This window comes from Trachypithecus francoisi, unplaced genomic scaffold (genome assembly GCF_009764315.1).
Source record: "Trachypithecus francoisi isolate TF-2019V2 unplaced genomic scaffold, Tfra_2.0 Lachesis_group6, whole genome shotgun sequence".
NCBI classification, from domain to species: Eukaryota; Metazoa; Chordata; class Mammalia; order Primates; family Cercopithecidae; genus Trachypithecus; species Trachypithecus francoisi.
The window spans coordinates 33,140,706-33,156,411 of NW_022681471.1; the positions used below are offsets into that span (position 1 = coordinate 33,140,706).

Genomic DNA, 15,706 nt, shown 5'->3' on the forward strand with positions numbered 1-15,706 from the left:
AGCACCCAGAGCACATGGGGATGAATGTCCGGATTTAACAGATAGGAATCAGTCAACTATCACTTTTTTCCTGTGGGCCAACATGCTGGCTTCAACCAAATCTTAGGCTGCTCCCTTTTATGTGATTTTGTTTTTGTATCTCAGGTAATCAAGTATGACCTCATAAAAGCACAGGTGAATTTACCATTGATCATTAGACACCTCTAATGAAATGATCTTCGGGACAATTAGGTGGTTTACAGTGCTTGAAAACATTTAGCACCATGCTTGACATGTAATTGGCCAACAAGAAATCATAATTTCCTTTCCCCTGTTTTTTTTTGTTTGTTTGTTTGTTTGTTTCTTTGTTTTTGAGATGGAGTTTCACTCTTCTTGCCCAGGCTGGAGTGCAATGGTGCGGTCTCGACTCACTGCAGCCTCCACCTCCTGGATTCAAACGATTCTGCTGTGTCAGCCTCCCAAGTAGCTGGGATTACAGGCACCCACCGCCACACCTGGCTAATTTTTGTATTTTTAGTAGAGACGGGATTTCGCCATGTTGACCAGGCTGGTCTTGAAGTCCTAACCCTCAGGTGATCTGCCCACCTCGGCCTCCGAAAGTGCTGGGATTACAGGCTTGAGCCAACGAGCCTGGCCCTGTTTTTTATATTTTACATTGAGCAGCTGCCCACTGTAGTTAAATTAATGCTTAAAAAATATAAAGGGATTAGCCTTTACACCTGGATCTCTGTAACTGGTAATCATCTACAGTAACTAACCAGTGTGATAATGGTTTTCCATTAACCATCTTCCTACAGTGCATAGCCTTTCTTAATGTAGGTAGGAAATGAGGTGTACATTTTATTTTGGCACTTCATATTAACATTGGCAAAAATAACTAAGCAAAATATTTATAGATATAGGATTACAATTTTTTTTTTTTTTTGAGACAGGGTCCCACTCCGGTTACCCACTCTGGAGTGCAGTGGCGCAATTTCAGCTCACTGCAACCTCCACCTCCCGAGTAGCTGGGACTACAGGTGCACACCACCCGGCCTGGCTAATTTTTTGTATTTTTAGTGGAAATGGGATTCTGGTCTCAAGCTCCTGGAGTTACGCAGCCCACCCTCTTCAGCCTCCCAAAGTGCTAGGATTACAGGCACGAGCCACTACACCTGGGCTACGATTTTGTTTTGTTTTTCATTTACAAGGTTCATACCAGCCTTCAGAAGCTATGGTTGAATTTGTTAGAAAAAACCTGCCTTCAATTCTCTGAGTAAGAGTGGCTTTGGGATTAAGGGATATGAAAAGTTGACTGATTACTCTCTTTAAATTTCTTCTTCCCCAAATGATTTTGAGGCAGGGAAAGGTAGGGGAATGTTAAATGTGAATCTGGTTTGTCTAGGTGAGTCCAACAGAACAGAATGTTAAGGTAGTTACAGTTAGGAAGGCTCCCAAATAATTGCGCCAAGTAGATACAAATTTGGTTACTGGATTTGAGGGGCCAGATTGCCTAACTTCTTAGGATCTGTGATACTGATACAGAATTAGAGCAAAATCACCTAAAACTTGCTTGAGGATAAAATAATGTTGAGAATGGCGTTGGCATGAATGAGCTGCTGACAAGCTTGATGTTGTTCCATTTTGTCCCCTTTCAGTTGGTTACTATATTTTCCCTTTCTTTGAAATGTAGTCATTCTTAACCCAGAAACCTTCTATAAAATCTGCACAGGTACATGAGCAATTTCAAATTTTATTTGGATTACTTGTTTTTTATACTGAAGAACTAACCGTGCTTTCCATTTTATATCTAGCTTTTAGTGTCACAGATGTACTTTTTGGATTTTTTTCCTCCTCTTTGATTGCAAAATGAATGGAAATATCATGCCTTTTGTTGGGATTCTTTTTTAGTAGTATACAGTGCATTCTCTTTGCTATGAGTAACCCCTGAAGCTGGAGATGGGTCCTAAATAAAGGATTCTAATTGCAGCTTTGGTTCTTCATCATACCTCCTTCTCCACATCAGCACATGCAGAATTGAAAAGTTCAAACCTGACTGCCATTTGAAAAAGGGACCGTGCAAATTTGTTTTCATTAACTTTGTTATCATACATGTAGCCTGTGGTGTTTAAGGGAGAAAGAGGCAATTACCATAAAATGTTCAAATGAATGGTTTGTGGTGCCTTTGACCATGCATATGTTGTTGTGGGAGGTCAGCTTGTTGGCTCTGTTGTAAGGTTTTAAACAGATTATCCTATGAAAGAGATTGGGTATAGTGTTTCTCAGGAGGTGTACAAAAGAAAAAAGTTATTAAACCTGACCATTCTGAGTCTCGCCTTACATTTTTTCAGGTATGATTAACAGTGTCAATATTTAAAGCACTCAGCCACATAGCAGGATGAAAAAGTTAATGTAAAACTAATCCACCAAATAGAAAAATTTAATGTGGTTCTACTTTGAAGCAGAAATGGACTTGAGGGAAAATAGTAAGCAAATTGAAGGACATTGCTACTAGGTGAAACAATCCAAGTAATGTGGTAATTAGTGCAGATTGTACTCCATACTGAGGCTTCAAGTACCATGTCTTAAAAGATGAGTGGGATACATGCAACATAAGGACTTAACTTCATTTAGCCCCATCCCCCAACCAAACAAGTACCAAGAGGTGGTAGTTTTTACAAAGTCATTGTCCTTGCCTCTTTAAAATGAGATGGGTTGCTCCTCAGAAGCAAGCAGAGTTTTGTTTAATCAAAGTGATTGAGGATATCTGTACTCCCAAACTTTACATAGGATTTAAAATACCATCTAGACTGGGCACGGTGGCTCATACTTGTAATCCCAGCACTTTGGGAGGCCGAGGCAGGTGGATTATGAGGTCAGGAGTTCAAGACCAGCCTGGCCAACACAGTGAAACCCCATCTCTACTAAAAATACAAAAATTAGCTGGGTGTGGTGGCGGGCACCTGTAATCCCAGCTACTCAGGAGGCTGAGGCAGAATCACTTGAACCCAGGAGGCAGAGGTGGCAGGGAGCCAAAATTGTACCACTGCACTCCAGTCTGGGTGATAGAGCTAGACTCTGTCTCAAAAAAAAAAAAAAAAAAAAAAAAATCTAGTAGTTTGGTAGTTTGTTTTTGAGCTAGGGTTTTTAAAGAGGTGGAATGTCAGGATCAACAAGTTAGATCTTGGTCTCTGAGGGTGCATCTCGTTCTGTCACCAGGCTGGAGTGCAGTAGCACAATCTTGCCTCACTGCAACCTCCGCCTTCTGGGTTCAAGCGATTCTCCTGCCCTCAGCCTCCCAAGCAGCTGGGACTACAGGGGCGTGCCACCACACCTGGCTAATTTTTTTTGTATTTTTAGTAGAGACAGGGTTTCACCGTGTTAGCCAGGATGGTCTCGATCTTCTGACCTCGTGATCTGCCCGCCTCGGCCTCCCAAAGTGTTGGTATTACCGGCGTGAACCACTGCGCCCAGCTCTATTTTCTGTTAATGTTTAAAAAGCATTACCACTTATGACTGGAAAGAAAAAAAAAGGTTCTCTCCAGAAGTATCTGTCTTGTCTTTTCCATTCCCAGAATGAATATTTTTGCTTTTACCTTAATGTTTGAGGGGGGAAATGAGTAGATATGAGATCCCAATAAGAAACCAATACAAAAAGTTTATACTGAGCTAAAAAAAACAACAAAACAAACAAAATCAGAAAAAAAAAAAACAATGATACCTTGACTATGAAATTTTAAGGTTATTTTTATTTACAACTTTTGAAAAATGTACATTTTTTTTACATGGGTTACTTGTGCAAAGTTAGATTTGGAAGTGATAAATGCATAAAAGGTGACAATAGAACATTAGACAAAACATTTACAAGCCTTGTCCCATACTGCTACTTAAAGGTACTATATATCTAAAAGTATAAATATCCAAAAACAGATTGCAGACGTTGGCTTTAAGGTTCTCAGATGCTGAAAGGGAAGAAATTAAAGCATGCAGCAATAACTCAGGATTTGAGTGGAAAACAGTTGGCCACAGATATGCTGTGTTCCCTTCCTTGAATTCATTAAAACTCTAAAATAAAGATGGACAATTGAGTTTATTCATCTAGGGCAGCACTGATCCTTTAAAAAGATTAAAGGATCTCCAACTTTCCCTAGCTCAAAAACTCATGCATGTTTCCAATCCTCTGCTCCCACACCTCTTTTAAAAAGCAAAAACCCAGAAGACCAATATTCTGAAACTTAGCATGAGTGTGCCCTGTCAGTAGCTTGCAAAGAGAGGATGTGTCAGTTACTACAATTGCTGTATTCCTTTAGCTGAGTCCTTCAACATTCTCCTTCTTGCAAGTAAATACTATCTTGTAATTCATATGACTGAGATCTTAGTATCACAGGATTTTTAGCTCCCATTCCTCCTTCAAAATTGTTTACATGGATTTGTTTCTATTCTCTGTAGGCCATATTCCAAACACATTCACTTCTAAATCCAACACAAGTGAAGGACCAGCCAGGATGAAACACTTCAACAATCATTTCGTTAAAAATAACATCCTGGTCATCAAGCTAAGCATAAGCACCTCTTGTATAACAATTCATCTTAAAAGCTTAAAGTACAATAATAAAAATAACTGCTTGAAAACTGGAAATGAAATACAACAGAAAAACTGAAGCATTAGTAATTTTTGCAAGTAACCCAGGTACAGTACATTTGATTTCATAGAGGGTGTTTTCTGATGTTTAAGGAGAGGGTAGAAGGGGTAGGAAAACTTGGCAAGGAAGATGGAAACAGCACAACAGCTATTTTGCTTTTAATAAAGTAAATGTAATGACAGGAGTAGGGAGGTGACAAACACATCTATATATTTTTCTTATGGCCAGCTTCTTCTTTAAACTGTACCCGGGGTCAACAATCACGCCAGCTTTGTTCTACTATTGCAGAAACACGCTTTTCATATTCCCGTTTGTTCTCCTGGTACAGCTGAGCAGCCTGGCTGTTTGCTGGACTATTGGGATTGGGTTCATCCAATAGAGACTAAAGAGACAATTTTTAAAATGTCAGTTACTTAATGCAAAACAGCTATTTTATAAGGTAGTGACACTCAATTGAATTGTCCTAAGTACAGCTACATTTCTTGTCTTTAGCATGCAAACCCAGAGTTACATGAATCTGCTAGTAGCTAAGAAAACACATGTGGCTTGGGTCTTTTTTTTTTTTTTTTAAAAAGAGAGATGGGGTCTCACTATGTTGCCCAGGCTGGTCTCAAACTCCTGAGCTCAAGCAATCCTCCCACCTTGGCCTGCCAAAGTGCTGAGGTTACAGGTGTGAGCGACTGCACCCAGCTGACTTGGGTCTTTTTATTTTTTTTTTTATTTTTTTTTATTTTTATTTTTTATTTTTTTTGAGGCGGAGTCTCGCTCTGTCTCCCGGACTGGAGTGCAGTGGCCGGATCTCAGCTCACTGCAAGCTCCGCCTCCCGGGTTTACGCCATTCTCCTGCCTCAGCCTCCTGAGTAGCTGGGACTACAGGCGCCCGCCACCTCGCCCAGCTAGTTTTTGTATTTTTAGTAGAGACGGGGTTTCACCGTGTTAGCCAGGATGGTCTCGATCTCCTGACCTCGTGATCCACCCGTCTCGGCTTCCCAAAGTGCTGGGATTACAGGCTTGAGCCACCGCGCCCGGCCTGACTTGGGTCTTAATGGTCTACTTTTCATCTATAAAACAAACAAGCTTTGACCAAAAATAAAAAGGTCTATTACATTATGACTTTCAAAAACAACTCAATTGCTAATATAAACATTAAAAGTTATAGTTTGTCACATTAAAGAAAAATTCACCTGTATGGATGTTAGAATGGAAGACACATCATAGGTTGGACTCCAACGGTTCTGAAGTATGTCCAGACATATACTACCATCTGCATAGACTAAGAACAAAGAAGTAGGTACATTAAACATAACAAGACCACTAAGGTTTTAACATTATAGACAAAACAAAAATAGTCAAGAATACTTTGCTTTTGAAGTTTAAAAAGATTCCTAGGTTGCTTCCCAGTTAACTGCCTAAAAAGATGAGTCATAACCACCACTAGTGAAATAATCAGGATGATCAGAGAATGTCAGATGTGATCAGCATAAAACTGGAAGATACTTAGTGTTCATCCTTTGGAAAAGACTGCCCTATTATCCAGGAAATCAGAAACATTTTTGAACAGGGTTCCTAGCTATCCCCAGACATGTGGGAAATTCATTCCACCAAATTTGTAGGCTGTATCGCCTATCTGAAATAACAAAAGATCGCTCAGAGTTCACAAGATTTCATTTTGGCAAAAAGATAAAAATATCTGATACCCTGAAAAATACTTCATTAACCTAAATAAAAGGCAAGCTGTTCTAGGCTTACTACTATTTTAAAAAGTGCAAAGTGGTAAGTTAGAATCACCTGTGGTGCTTTTCTGACATACCGTATGCCTGGCCCTCAACAACAGAATCCTATTCAGTAGGTTTGGAGTGAGGCGAAGGCATCTGCATTTTAAAAATGTTCCACAGTAATTCTGATATGCATCCAATGAAAACTACTTTTCTAAACGCTAATGAAAATAATTACAACACAAGACTATCCCAATCTGGCCTAGCATTAAAAGGAAACCTCAAGAGCATCCTTTGTTTTGTTAGTAAATGACAAAGATCATCAAAATCAGGAGGCTCCCAGACTCCAAGCAAAGGGAAAATAACTCCACTGCTTCAGTTCTAGGACAAGACAGCCACAGACAACCAAGAACAAGTTCAGCTTTCAGGAAGCAGCAAGCTGCCTAAACAAATACTCAGGCACCACAAAATACACAGGAAATGTGGAATACTCCATAATAAACACTATAGTAGTTTAAAACACTGTACTAAAAGTGATACTTGCCATTTGGATGGAACATCTTAGAGACAAATCTAACTGTAGGTGGTTTATTTGGATATTCTTCAGTGAATTCTATTGTAAGTTTAAATGTTCCTGTGGTTAGAAAAGAAAGATTTAAGAAAATGTATTTATCACTTTGTTCAGTAGTACTTTGTTTTTAATGCTATGTGGGTTTTTCCAAGTATTAAATAATGCAAAGATACAGGGTAGAGAGGAGAGACCAGGTAAGAAATACATCTCTAGGAATTGCTCTAAGAACTACTCAAATGTGATTTTTTGTTTTGCCATTATTTTCCCCCAAACTTGAAGACAGCCATCATAAACACAAAATTACTGCATACAAGATAACTTTAGCCACTGTACATTTTGAAAACATCCTTAAAGTAAGAAACTGGGCCCAAAATTTGGCCTTCCTCCTTTAGAAGACCAAAAGACCTCAAAGCCTATTTTAGTCAGCTGCCATCTTAAACTATCCAGTGATTTTTAAACAGACTGGAAAGAATGAAAGCACAAAGGTTCAAATACCAATGCCAGAATACAAATCCATAATCAAGCTATTTTTAAAATAGAAGAGAGTAAGTATAAAAGTGTTCACACTGGTTCCTTTTCATGTCATAGTGATCCTATAATGAAAACTTAATTGAATTTAAGCCAGGAAAAACTTCATAGTCCTTCTCAGAAACCCTTAAGTATGGCTCATAAGGTACTTCACTATAAAATCAACTCAATTATTCACACATATGGAAGGAATTAATGGCAGAAATAATTTTAAAATCACATTTTGTTTAGACTGCATTCACTTTTCCAGCAAATTTACTTTTCTAATGTTTGTTTACGCTACTATTGAAATGAAATTATTTTTCTTAAATATATGTCAACCTAAGGTAGCAGGAGGCCCTAAAGCATAGTAGGTTATAAGCTTACTTACAAGGCATGGACAAACTGGATCTCATTCAAGAATTGTAAGATGTGATCTGAGGAGATTATGTCCTTTAAAATATTATTTTCAATTGTTTGTTGAATAAATTCAAGAAAACAATTGAGCAATGTTTTTTCCTGACTGAAATCTGTTCAAGTAAACTTAAAAGAATCAGTTACTATATGGTATAAGGTGATGCATGTTCCACTGTATTACTCTGGTCCATTTAACAAATTATTCTAAAACAACAGACCACACTTCGGTGTATTTCTTACTGGTTCCTTCAGAGTTAGCAATTTATTTCCTTTTTGTTCTCATTAAAAGGTTTATCACTGCTTAAGAAAAAGAGAGAAGACAGTAATCATTCTAGGACTAGATCTGTGACAAAGCAATATCAAAAAGTTTGCTTTTAGCAAGCTCATTGGAAACGATTTGCTAACAAAACTGCCCTTAGTATGAACAAATGTCTCAAAGTTTCATAATAATATAAAATGCAACATATAGAAACATTATATTCCTCAAACTATTGTTACTCCCTATTTTCTTTTCAAGGCCAGACCTGAAGATACTATGTATCATAACTAAGGAAAGAAAGTAAAATCTTATGGAATGGCCAAACATATGCCCTTTAGAAGTACGGAAGTATGTCCATCAGAATATACTTCACCTTTATCACCACCTGGTCATAAATCTTCCTCTTTCTGAGAAAGAAAGCACAGTTCTTCCTCTTCAGTATTTATTGACATTATAATATGCAAGAAAAAGCGGGAATGTGTTAGAGTTCCAAACTTTGAGTTTCCTTATGTATTATGATCTCAAGTGTAAACACACTTGGATCGATGTTGCAATCTGACCAAATTATGAGTAAGAGACGCTGCTCTAAAACTGGGAAGATGTAATAGCACATGGACATCCCAGCTACTTTAAAACCATCACTAAATATGATATCTAAAGGTAGTAAAGCAAGACATAGGGAAGCCATAAGCAAAAACAGTACAACATACTGGCTAAGAGCATGAGCTCTGCAGTCAGACAGGTCTGGGCCCAAGTCCTTCCTTTGGTACTTACTAGCTGTGAGACTTTGGGGAAGGTGTTCTCCTTGACTAAACCTTAAGTTCCTCATTTGTAAAATGAGATTAATAATAGTACCCACCACAGAGCATTGTTGTGAGGTTTAAATGAGAGAAATATGCATAGTGCCACAAAGTTAAGTGCTCCAAAACCATGAGCAACTATTTTTGCTATAATAATTCTAAAGTTTCACATCTCTAGACTCAGCTGAAGGAGGCAAAACCCAAAATCAGAACTTAACTATCAGTAAGAAATATACAATTAAGGCATTCAGACATTAAACAGTACTTTTAGGTCTACATCAGACACTCACGGTGCAAAGCAAGTGGAGTACCTATGTCGGTGGCTCACAAGTTCCTTGACTTGAGCTTTCTGCATACACTTACCCAGAAGTTCAACTAGGTGATTACCTAGCTACCAAAGAGGTTAATCACAAGTCTTCTAAAACAGTTCACTTAATATCTTGAGAAGTGAAGCAACCTATTTATGTCTACTTGAATATAAATTAAGACTTAACCCAAATCTTATTCAAAGTACACATTAAAAAGAGGGTGAAAACTTCACTGCACTTTTAGTCACATTAATCAGAGCCTGTTTAGTATAACCTTCAATGTAATTTCTAAGCTCTAAAACAAATGTTATGGGAATTTAAAATCCCAGAATTAGTATTATGCAGTCTGAGACTAGAGCTTACCCTCTGAATATTTAGAAGGCTAGGCTTTAAAATAACTGAAAATGTAAACCTCACCATGGTTGTACATAATGTATACTAATTTTGTTCATCTTCCTGAGGCTAAAACATCATAAGGAAAGTATCAATCCATCTATACAGGGAGACCACCAAAATTATATAAACGTGTTAAGTTTATATAATTTTGGTGTATGGCAATAAGGAATGATAAGGTTGAACTAGAGGGGGTATATGTTCTGCCTAAAGACATTCACAAAGTCAAGTTTTGGAAAATACTGTGTTGGCCAAAGAAAACACACCTGCAGGTGTTTTCTGCCATTTGGCCACCAGTTTGTGACCCCTGAGAAGAAAGCAAAATACATATAACTTCAAAATTATTTTTGATGACTGAAAATCGATTTTTCAAGTAATATCCAAAACTCTTCATCATAGGATTTATTTATCTTTAAAATACTCTTAGTGGGGCCGGGCGCCGTGGCTCAAGCCTGTAATCCCAGCACTTTGGGAGGCCGAGACAGGCGAATCACAAGGTCAGGAGATCGAGACCATCCTGGCTAACACGGTGAAACCCCGTCTCTACTAAAGAATACAAAAAAAAAACTAGCCGGGCGAGGTGGCGGGCGCCTGTAGTCCCAGCTACTCGGGAGGCTGAGGCAGGAGAATGGCGTAAACCCAGGAGGCGGAGCTTGCAGTGAGCTGAGATCCGGCCATTGCACTCCAGCCTGGGCGACAGAGTGAGACTCCGTCTCAAAAAAAAAAAAAAAATACTCTTAGTGGACTTTAGAGATTCATTTTGAAAACGATTTTATGACTCAGAAATATTTCCAAAAATTAAAAAAATAAAAAAGATGTATACCCCAATTCTAAAGAACACATCTATTATGAAAAGCAAATACCAGTACCTTACCATGTCTATTAACAATTTTTAGATTATGTGATGAAGATTATATTCCATAACCTTTGTATTTAGCATGTATACCAAGATATTCTGATGAGGAAGCATTTCTCCCCAATGTTTTGGTAGTGTAAGCTCTTAAGAACATATTCCTCTTACTTCAAGTGTGTGAAGTTAAACCAAAATACCCTTAAGTGTTGCTTTTCTTAAGATTTCATCACTCTAACTAGGACCTGACTGTTCCAGAAACTTCCATAACGAACGGTTTACAACGAAGAAGCAAAAGTAGTTTTGGGGTTCTTAATTAACATAATACATTGGAAACAGCAAAATCAACTATGCCACTTATCCCTAATCAGTCTTTTCTCTAACTGTAAATTCCCCAACTGTAAATAAAGGGTATTCAAAAAATGGTTAAGGCCGGGCACGGCAGCTCATGCTTGTAATCCTAGCACTTTGTGAGGCCAAGGTGGGCAGATCACCTCAGGTCAGAGTTCGAGACCAGCCTGGTCAACATAGTGAAACCTCCTTCTACTAAAAATACAAAAATTAGCTGGGCGTGGTGGCGGGTGCCTGTAATCCCACTACTCGGGAGGCTGAGGCAGGAGAATTGCTTGAACCTGGAAGGCAGAGGTTGCAGTGAGCTGAGCTCATGCCATTGCACTCCAGCCTGGGTGACAAGAGCAAAACTCCATCTCAAAAAAAAAAAAAAAACTAAAAAAGCTTTTTGGGGGAACCACAGGCCACAGTGTTCCAGATACCTGAGGAAGCATCCATGGGTACCAGACTGTTCAAGAGAACAAATCAGCCTGAGTAATTCCTTTCAGTAATGCTAGGATGGAGATACACATCATCAAAAATAGTACCAGTAATGTCAAAGGTGACAGTCCTGGTAGATAATGGACTCCATAAGTACCTTTTCAATTCATACCACTTAAGAGAAGCACCCTTGAATTTAGGTAGCCAATCCCCAGCAAAGTGATGTACTATTAATAAAGCTGTGCCCAGCATAAAACAGAGTAAAACGAGGAAAAAAGAAGCCAATGAAAACAAAGCCTACTAGAGCTAAAGCAAATACACAGTTAATCTGTACATTTAAATCTCAGGTATAAGAACTAGTGCTGGCTGGGTAAGGTGGCTCAAGCCTGTAGTCCCAGCACTTTGGGAAGCCAAGGCGGTGGATCCCAAGGTCAGGAGTTTGAGACCAGCCTGGCCAACATGGTGAAACCCCATCTCTACTAAAGATACAAAAAATTAGCCGGGTGTGGTGTCGCGCACCTGTAATCCCAGCTACTCAGGAGGCTGAGGCAGGAGGATCGCTTGAACCCAGGAGGTGGAGGTTGCAGTGAGCTGAGATCGCGCCATCGCACTCCAGCCTGGGTGACAGGGCGCGACTCTGTCTCAAAAATAAATAAATAAATAAATAAAAAACTAGTGCCAATCTGGTAGAGGAAAATTAAGTCTAGCTAGTTTCTTGCTACAAATCAGTTCAATGATTAACTGCGCCAAAGTAGTATGCCCTTACAATCACTGTCTCCTGCTGTCATTTCTTTTCATTGTAGCCCTGAAGAGCAATGATATTTACCCAGGGGGTAAAGGTAGAGAGGAAGCTAAAAATATTCAGGTGACTGTCCAGTTTCCTGGGGAAATCTAACTACTTGAGATGAATTATAGACTTAGTTGATATTGACTTACCTCACAACATTTTGCGGACTGGTAGCATCAAAAAACAATCCGCTCAGCAACATAAGTATGTATTAAGTAGTTTGCAGAAATGTTTTTGTTCCCACCTTCAAACTGAAGTGTGTGTGTGTGTGTATAAAGGCTATGTGACCGAATGAAGATAAATCATTGAGGAAAAAAATAACAGAAACATCCTTTTCCTTTTTTAAAAAAACCTCAAATATTAAATAATTTCATGAGTTCAAATACTTTAATCATCCTTTAAATGTATTAAACTTTCAAAAAACAACAACACACACACACCACACACACAACTGAGTGCAGAACTATCAATGTCATTTTTCTGGTTGTGATAGGGTCTAGTCATTCAAGATGTTACCAAACGGGAGGATTTGGGGAGAGGACTGGGTTAAGGGTATAAAGGGTGTCTCTATTAATTTCTTGCAACTGCATATGAATCATAAAGTTTTTAAAAAGCAATTTACACATGTGTTTTTAAAAGTTAAACTTAAATCACTTAAAAATTATGTACCTACTGGTACATGTAGTACTTTCAAGTAGGCGGGACACTGATCAAAAGGGTACAGTAAGGCTAACTTCAATTGTGAAGCTGCTTTGAAATTACTGACCATAACGTCTTGATGAAAGCACACACTGCAAATTCACTTAAAAATAAGAGAAAGAATACTGTACTCAAATGAGGCATTTAAGACCATCTTAGAGAAGTGAGGCTGACAAGCATTCAATGTCAGATTGTAGAAACCAGACAGTTGCATGCAAGGGATGCTTGCATCCACTCAACATCCAACACACATCTACCAAGCACCTGCTGACCACAATTCCTGCCCTTGGGGTAGAATTCTGACCCAGATGGTCTCTGCTGACTATCAGCAACTGGTTGGGTTTATACTAATTCAGTGATGGAGGGCTGAATTTAGCAGAATCACAGCCCAAGCCTCAAAAATCCTTAATACCAGTGCTATGATTGCTTCTTTTAAAAAGTGACTGCCTTCCCCAGATTTTTTTTTTAAGAAAGCAAGAAGAAAGGTGCAGTTCTAGTCAAGCATACAATATCCAGAACAACCAGCTACACACTGCATTCCACTCAAGCCTTTAGCAGACAGAGACTAGGCAGAGCCAGGTTCCTAAGCAGGAGACACTTCCAGGATGAGTGGGAACCCATTCCCCAGATGATCAGGCTCCTGAAAAGTGGGTAAAGAAACTCTCTCTTACCATCCTCAAACGGGGTCCCTTCAGGCCTGCAACACAGAGAAAAATGGTCAGTTCCCACTTAAGGGGCCCCCTTCTCCCTGCTTCATCTGAGATGGCTATCCCGAGCTCTGCCACCTCCAGCACCGCTGACGGAGTCGGAAGCCACTACAAATAGATGTCCCGGGCTCAGAGACACAGGGCAGGCCGCCGCGCCTAACCGCCACCACTCCCCGCTCCGCCCCCCTAGAACCCCAAGCGGTTCCCCCTGGCAGCGGGAACTGAGCTAATCGAGGCACAGGCTCCGGGGAGGCGCCTAGGCCCAGCCAGACCCAAACATTTTCCCCTACCCCCTCGGCCTCCGCGGGGGGCCCGCCTTGGAGCGCAGACCGAGAGGGCTCGCGTCCCCCGTTCTCTCGCCACCGCCACGAACGCAGACTCACCCGAAAATGACCGCGTTCCACACCATTATGTTGTTCTCGGACGGAGCCCCGCTGACTCCGGCTGGAGGATCCTCCTGCAACCTTCGGGAAGACAGACAGGGGTCCCCCTAGGCCGGCACTGGCGCCCGCTCCCGGCCGCTCCCCAGCCCTCCCCGCCCGGCGCGCCTCGGGACCCGCCCTGTGCCCCGGCTCGCAACCCCCGGCCTCGGCCGTCCCCTCGGTTTACCTCTTGAAGTCCCGCATGAGGCGCCGCCGAGCCGGGGTGGACATGTCGCGAGCGGGGTCAGGGGTGGGGCATACACTGGGGTCTCGGGTTCCCGCGGCGGGCGACGAGGCCGACGACGCTGGAGAAGCTGGAGAAGGGGAGACGGAAGCACCCAGAGGCACCGCGCTGCCTCTCCGAAGTCGAGGGTCGGTCTGGCGCCGGCTAAGCACCACCCCAGTGTAGACGGGGGCTGAACCAACCTGAGAGCAGAGAGAGGGGGGTGGAACGTCGAGCGCCGGACAGGCCGTACCAAGACGGGGCGGGGGGTGCCCGAGGAAAGTTGCTTATGTCATTAAAGCCCCGCAGGAGGCCGGGGGCGGGGCCGCGATCTCAGAGGCGTGGGGTACGCCGGAGCCGGGGGCGCTGGCGGACCTCGTGGTGGAACGGGGTCCATCCCCACCTGCTAATTCTAAGGCAAACCCTGGGAAGTTTTCGGCTTTTTTTCTTTTTCTCTTTTGTCTTCCTTTTTTTCTTTTCTTTTCTTTTTTGTTTTGTGACCAGATCATTCATGAGAGCGCGCACTATGCCCGGGAGGAGGGGGGAGAAGTTTGGAAGTCCCAAACTAGAGGACGAAGGAGTGGGCGGAGGTAAAACGGGTTCTCAAAAAGCGGCAACTCTAGGGTGCCCAATCCCTGCGGACACCGGAGATTGGGGTCGGAGGGGTGCGGAGCAGAGTGATTGGTTAAAATCACGAAAAATCAAAAGAATAAATCGGCCTTGACTATGACCGGGGGACGGGGCGGGGCTGTGGGATTGAATGCAGGATTGAGCGCTCAACGTTTAGGCCAGTGATCACCCCAGGGCAGAATGAAATGGTGTTGTATGTCCTGTGGGAGGGAATGGGAGTTTAAGCCAGGCAGAGTAGGGTTTTGTTTTGTTTTGTTTTGTTTTGCTTTGGGCACTCACAATTTGGCTCTGGAACCACATTTCCCCTTGGTAGTTCAACAAGCCAAGCGGCTATTATATGTTCAGAAGAGTCCACGGTGTGAGACTATCCAACTGCAGGGAGTTGCAAGGGTAGTGGGTCTGAAGTAAAAGGAACGTGGAAAAGCTGCAGGTTGCAGGAAGAGTCACAGTCCGTGGACCTGCAAAAGCAGTAACAGTTTTAAAGGATAATTTTGAAAGGTCAACCCAAAATAACTTAGAAGATAGACATAATACACATTTAAAAATTATTGAAAATAGGAGAAAGGTAGGTTTGGGTTAAGTCATCAAGAGTTTTGAATGCCAAGCTAATGGATTCCTTGGAAGTCCATTGAGCAGGGAAGTGACATCATTAGAGCTGTGCTTATCAGAGATTGGTCTCAAGAGAGCAGGCAGGAGACTCTTGCAGTATCTTGGTGCGAGATACTGAACCAGGCAGTGACAGCAAAGTCGAGTAGGATATGAATGAATGGGGAGGACTTGGCAACAGGTTGAATATGGAGGCAAGAGAAAGGAAGGAGTCAACAGAGGCTGAAACTCTAAGCCCCAAGATAACTGGGGATTTGAAGGTGCCATTAACAGAATTACAGAATAGAGAGAGAGGGACAAGTTTGGGAGAGGAAATTTTGGGTGGGACTTACTGAGTTTATGGGACTGGTGAGACATCCCCGTGAAGATGTCCAGAAGATATCAGATGTGCAGGAATTTGTTTCTAACATGAGAAGCAG

The 15,706-nt window shown here is 41.4% G+C and overlaps 1 protein-coding gene across 2 annotated transcripts; it reads right to left on the bottom strand.

The window, feature by feature from the left end:
- Nucleotides 1–3,708: 3,708 nt before the first annotated feature.
- Nucleotides 3,709–14,299, bottom strand: UBE2A (ubiquitin conjugating enzyme E2 A). Of its 2 annotated transcripts, XM_033202109.1 has the most exons (6): nucleotides 14,016–14,299; nucleotides 13,790–13,870; nucleotides 13,371–13,396; nucleotides 6,882–6,971; nucleotides 5,807–5,895; nucleotides 3,709–5,004 (listed from the first exon to the last, which is right to left on the bottom strand). In XM_033202109.1, exons 1-6 carry the CDS (start codon nucleotides 14,057–14,059, stop codon nucleotides 4,876–4,878), a joined length of 459 nt encoding a protein of 152 aa, XP_033058000.1. In that variant the 5' UTR covers nucleotides 14,060–14,299; the 3' UTR covers nucleotides 3,709–4,875. The 2 variants fall into 2 exon arrangements, with proteins under 2 accessions (XP_033058000.1, XP_033058001.1); XM_033202110.1 differs by lacking the exon at nucleotides 6,882–6,971 and having other exon boundaries at nucleotides 14,016–14,271.
- Nucleotides 14,300–15,706: the final 1,407 nt, after the last annotated feature.

Coding starts and splice junctions, on each gene's coding strand:
- UBE2A (XM_033202109.1), bottom strand. CDS start 14,059: ATGTCCACCCCGGCTCGGCGGCGCCTCATGCGGGACTTCAAGAG. Junction 5,896..6,881: donor TAAGATGTTCCATCCAAATG/GCAAGTATCACT, acceptor CTTTGTTCTTAG/TCTATGCAGATGGTAGTATA. Junction 5,005..5,806: donor CCATTCTAACATCCATACAG/GTGAATTTTTCT, acceptor TTGTCTCTTTAG/TCTCTATTGGATGAACCCAA.